The sequence below is a fragment of the Rattus norvegicus genome, chromosome 2 (genome assembly GCF_036323735.1).
Source record: "Rattus norvegicus strain BN/NHsdMcwi chromosome 2, GRCr8, whole genome shotgun sequence".
NCBI classification, from domain to species: domain Eukaryota; kingdom Metazoa; phylum Chordata; class Mammalia; order Rodentia; family Muridae; genus Rattus; species Rattus norvegicus.
Window position 1 is genome coordinate 27246015 of NC_086020.1, and position 6000 is coordinate 27252014.

At 48.4% G+C, this 6000-nt stretch overlaps 1 protein-coding gene across 3 annotated transcripts in view; it reads right to left on the reverse strand.

Moving 5' to 3' along the window:
- The window catches only part of Scamp1 (secretory carrier membrane protein 1), an 82775-nt gene extending 77152 nt beyond the window's left edge, over positions 1–5623 (reverse strand). Inside the window, exon 1 of one of the 3 annotated variants that reach the window (XM_039102030.2) lies at positions 5388–5623. In XM_039102030.2, the coding sequence (XP_038957958.1) occupies positions 5388–5444 (57 nt within the window). In that variant the 5' untranslated portion in view covers positions 5445–5623. The remainder of the gene's footprint in view (positions 1–5387) is intronic. The other 2 variants (XM_039102028.2, NM_001100636.1) reach the window with 2 other exon arrangements.
- Positions 5624–6000: the final 377 nt, after the last annotated feature.

Genomic DNA, 6000 nt, shown 5'->3' on the forward strand with positions numbered 1-6000 from the left:
ACATTTTAGGCAGAAAAAAAAAAAAAAAAAGCCCAGGCTATCTCAAATTATGATCCTCCAGTCTTCTCCAACAAAGTAAAGAGATTACAGGCGCTGGCTACCCCACCAGGCTCCACTCAGTTCTTAAGATGCTCCTGAATTTACACTTAGTAGGAAGTAGGATCAGGAGAATACTACCTTAGGGCTGGGTTTTAAAGGTTACAGGGTCAGAGGACAGGACTTAGCTCTGCAGGAGAGCACTTGCTCAATGTGTTCAAGGCCCTGGCTTCCACTGCCTGGACTACAAACAAAAGGAAAAAAAAAAACAAAAACAAAAACGATTACGTAGCTGCTGAGACATTCTGCAAGGCGTTATAAATAACACTGTACCTAAACTACGTATTTTTTTATACCCATACATATCCACAATGAAGTTTAACTTATAAATTAGGTACTATTGGAGACCAACAACTAATATAATAGATCGTGACAACATGTTATTTCTAGGAACTAGAGAGATGACTCAGTGCATAAAGTACTTGATGAGCACGCATGAAAATCTGAATGTAGAGCCTGACCACTCCCTCAAAAAGCCAGGCAATCCCAGCACTGGAGGGCAGACCAGGAAGATCTTTGGGCCAGCTGGTCTACCAATGCATGGTAAGACACCTGAGCCTGTAAAGCTACTTATATACAAGCTTGCTAGCCAAGTTTGATCCTGCAACCCATGCAAATGTCAAAGGAGACAGCCAACGTTCTCCTCTGACCTACACACACACACACACACACACACACACACACACACACACACACACACACACGGCGGCATACGCACACAAGCATACACACATGGTAATAATGAAAACTTTTAAGTAAAAATGATTAGAGAAAGACACATGTACGGTGGGGAAAAAAAAAAAACCACTAAAATTTAGATAACCTTGGTCTAGACCTAGAGCCTAGCAGGTAACCGAGGACAGAGCACCTGATAGTGGTAATGAACTAAGTACCAGCACCTTAAAGCCACCATGCACTGAGCACTATCTACACGCTTCCATACAGTCCTCAGACCCTGTGAGGATACGGAGCACACGTCCTAGAAGTTAGGGTTGGTTACTACTGCTGTGGTGATGAGACACCACGTCAAAGCAACTTGGGGAAGAAAGGTTTTATTTCCACTTACACTTCCAGGTAACCGTCCATCACTGAGGAGGTCAGGGCAGGAGCTCATGCAGGGCAGGAATCTGGAAGCAGTGGCTGATACAGAGGCCATGGAGGAGTGCTACTTACTGGCTTGACCCCCATGGCTTGCTCAGTCTCCTTTTTTTTTGTTTTTAAATCGCACCCAAGATCACCAGCCCAGGGACAGCACCACCCACCAGGGGTTGGGCCCTCCCACATCATTCACTGAGAAAATGTTCTACAGCGGTGGTTCTCAAATCTTCCTAATATTGCGACCCTCTAATATAGTTCCACACGTTGTGGTGACCCTCCCCCAAATAAAATTATTTTGTTACTACTTCATAACTGTAATTTTCTACTGTTATGAATCCTAATATCTAATGAACAGTATATCTGATATGTGACCCCCCCCAAAGGGGTCTCAACCCACGAGTTGAGGACCACTGCTCTACTGGACAGACTATAAGCCCAATTCTATGGAGGCATTTCCTCAATTGGGGTTCCCTCCTCTCAAATGACTCTAGCCTGTATCACGCTGACATAAAATTAGCCAGCATGAGGCACTTTCTCCTGCGTTAGGGAGCTGTGTGTTGAGGCTTGAGTGACTTTCCTAGAGTCACAGATGGTTAGTGATAAAACTAGAACCAAAACCCTTTCAAACCCCAGAGCTCGCCCTTCAACCCTCCCTCTGCTCCCACTCCAGAGCCTCGAGTCTCAGCTCCTGATTAAGAAGGAATTGCAGCTCTAATGAAACAACTCAACCTGTAAAGGTACTTGTTGCACAAACCTGGGGACCCAAGTTTGAGCCCCAGGAATCCACATAAGGATGGGAGGGGAAAACTGTACAAATTTGCCTGCGACCTGCACACTGCCCACATGCACTGCAATCCTCCCACACACACACATTTTTAAAAACAAACAACCTTATAAGGCACTACCAACAATGGACCAGGAACTGGATGCCTTGCAGTCTAACACCAGACACACAGAAGGGGTCTGGCCATCCATAGACCTAACCAAATATATCTGAGGATGTACTTCCAAGCTACGAATTCTGTTTCTCCTGGCGTCTTAAATGTTACTTCTGTTATGTATCTAATTCAATTACAGTAAGACACAAAAGCCTAAAGCTATCTTGGCCCCTTATCAATGTCGCCCTCTGAACAAGGGTATCTCCTTCCAGCCTTACTCATTTAGCTTTTGATCAACTACAGAAGTGTCTATATTATCCTGGGCTGGGCATTAAACTCCCCTTTTACCTCACAGGCATGCCTGGCCTCTGTGTTAGACTAATATCCACAAATTAGAAATACTGTTGGTTAAGTAGAAACTGAATGAGACACATGAGCACCTGTTCCCAAACCACATGCAGAGTACGCAAAAGATGCTTTTATTTGATTCCACTTTGGGGGACAGGGTCTCCCCATATTAGCGGTGGCTGGACTTCTACTCACTACATCAACCACACTGGCCTCAAACTTGGTAATCCTCCTGAGTGCTGGGATCAGGCATGCATCACTCACTATGCACAACCCTTTTCTGGCTTTAAAGTCACACTAACAATACAAAACAATGGATTTTTGATAAACTTCCCAAAATTAGTATTGTTTTGGATTATCGTAGATTTTTAATTCTTTCAACTTCCTTATGCATAATAAAGGACCCTGAAACGTCATAGGGCTGGTCACTAGGCCTACACCACAGTCACTGAGGTGAGACAGGTCCTCGAAGACAGGAGCTGAAGCCAGCAAAGCATTAAAAGCCAGTGAGCCTTAGATCATCCGAGGAGACGCCATCAGGAAAGCTTTTCAGGTCAGGATTCAAATGAAGATGTTTACAGAAGTGTTCCTGACACGACAGTGCAGGAAGGAAACAACACCTGGGAGGCCTGAGGTGCGCTGGCAAAGGCCAGCAATCCGATGATCAGGGGTTCAAGCCCAGCTTTTGCTACAAGAGTCTCAACACACAAACCAACATCCAGTAGGAATGAACTCTGGAGCAGGGATAACAAAATGTTAACACCAAGATTTAAAAAGAAAACGGACCAGAAAGTAACAGTAAGAATTCTGGGAACTTTGACAACAAGGGCATGAAGAAGAAATATTATTTCAAAAGCCACTTCTACACAGAATGAAGAAGAACGGCAGAAGGAAAATAACCTCCTCCAGATATAAAAGTTACTTTGAGAGACAGAGGGTGACTGGCTACAAATGCCAAGATAAAGCCAGGGACACCGTCTGTGGTGTGACAGTCACTACAAGTGGAGAGCCAGGGTCCAAGTATTGAACCAAAACCTCCTTAGACAAACTATCCAGTCTTTAGAGCAGCCTATGGACTTGGAAAAATCACTGTACTGAATGCATCTACTTACAGAAACAGAAAATGTTAATCATTTCTACCATGATTAATACTTGAAAACCACTTGTGTTTAGAATCATCATGGCAAACTTATGCCCAGCAGATGTGGAAGGTGTCGTGACGATATTACATACATACCACAAAATATCAGTCTGTAATAAGAGGCCAGGATCTCGCCCTACCAAGAGACTAATAGGAAAGGAACCGTGAAATGGATGACCAGATATAAAGCCAACAGCCTTGTGGTTAGATGCGTAAAAACAGCATTACTGAGCCATCAGAGTTAGGAGAGGCTAATGGGTTCTTAATGTTTCATCTTTAAATAAATATTTTTAAATGATACTTTCTTTTTTTTTTGGTTCTTTTTTTTTTTTTTTCGGAGCTGGGGACCGAACCCAGGGCCTTGAGCTTCCTAGGTAAGCGCTCTACCACTGAGCTAAATCCCCAGCCCCTTAAATGATACTTTCTTGACAAAGTATGAAATGTTTCTTTTGGACACCCATAATATAAGAATAATCCAATTTTTCACTATGCATGGAAGTGAGTCCAATAGTAAAAGAAACAAAACTTTTTGGGGGAGCATGGAATGCTCTTTAAAATGCACCTGAGTGTTTTATCTGTGGTTACTGCATTTGGCAGGCTAAGGAAGAAGGATAGAAAGTTCCAAAACCAGGCAACGCCTCAGAGTGAGACCCTGCCTCAAAACAGCAGCAATGAAAAACAAAACAAACAAACAAAAACCCAATGAATAGAACGAGGAGGGGAGAGCGTTGAAGTTACAGTCAACCAAACTGTATCAGGGCTTTCTCTGTATTTTTGCAAAATGAGACCAGCTGTCAGGCATAAGCGGGATAACTTCCTTAAAAGAATCCTTTATGAAGTCATGAGGTTAAACCATCAGAACAGGGGTGCTGTTTGCTTCACTATTGTAGGTAAGCCACAAAAGGACTAAAAAGAGGTAAACCCAAGAGGCCAGAAGCAGCACTTGGGTGGCCACAAATTAGTTCCCATTCCATCTTTGAGACTACGAATTAAAGTTTGCACTGCACACAGTCAGGGAAATTAAGAAACAACTAACCAAGCCAACAGTTGGAAGAAATTGCCTTGCTGTGCCTGTCTTTAAGAAACCCAAAGTACTTTTCAAGGCAAAGTTCTCAGTCACGGCATTAAATTTCAGAGCAGATGACCAACATTTAAATGGCCAGCTTGGGCATTTCTGTGCCAAGCCCTTCGGAGGCTGGGGATCACTTCCACTCCAAGAAGGAAAGCAACTCACTCACGTGAGGAACGGAATCCTCAAACAGCTCGGAGCCCCGGTGACGCACTCCCAGCTTGGAAAATGGCCCAGGTCCACCTCGCTAACAGCAGCTAGGTGGGGAGATGCTCGCGTGCACTATTGTTTCCAGATGTTTATTTTTAACTTCTGTTTGATGCCGGTTCCCCGAAGCTGGGCCCGGTGGGGAGGGAAGCCTCTGGCAACGCCACTAGTGGCTCTGGGAGCAATCGAGTTTCAATAATAAAAACACCCCTTTATCCTTTTATCGCAGCGTCCGTGTGCCCGCGCCTTTCTCCCGCACACCTCGGCCGTCACCGGCACGCAGCGCGGGTGCCAGGTCCCCATGACAACCCCAGCCCCGGGAGCCCCCGGCCTCCCGGCCCCCGCCCCGCGGCCCGCCGCGCCGGCCGGACTAGTGGCCGCCACACCTGCCCCGCTCCGCTCCGGTCCGGGTCCGGCCGGTCCACGGCCCGATGCGAGCCTCCAAGCTGGTGGCGCGGCCGGTGACGCTGCGACCCAAGACCCTCCAGGCAGGGCCTCCACGGGCCACCGCGACGCCCAACGCGGGCCAGGGCCGCGGCCCGGCGCTCACCTTGAACGGGTTGTTGAGATCCGGATCCGCAAAGGGGTTGCTGTCAAAATCCGACATTGCCCCGGCACTGCGCGTCACCCACCCGAGCCCGGCGCCGAGACACAGACGAGGCGAGGCCGCCGCCCCCCTGCGCGCTCACGTCGCCGCCGCCGCCGCACAGATCCGGGTGCAGCTCGCGGGCCACCGAGCCGGCCGTGCCACTGAGCATGCCCGGTGCGGCGGAGGCCCGCGGCGCCCAGCCATCCGGCCATCCCTTCTGGATCTGCGCTCCGGGCTCTGCCTCCGACCGAAGGGCGAGCGCAGGCGGAGGGCAGGTTACAAGCCCCGGGCTGTGGACCCACCTAGCGCGGCTAGGGGAAGGGGTGGTGGCCTGTGTAGGGGAGGCCCGTGCGCCCAGGTCCCACGTGGCTGGTGGGGGAGACGACACTTGGAGAGGGAGTAGCTGAGGTGGGGAAACATCCGCCGCAGGTGCCAAAGACTCCAGACCCGGAGCGGGAAGGAACACTAAAGCAATTTCAAACACCCTTGCCACACACACCCCCACCTGGGAAACCCAGCCGATCTCGCCGATCCCAGGTTACTCCTAAGTCACGGAAAGCGGCTTCGCGCTGAG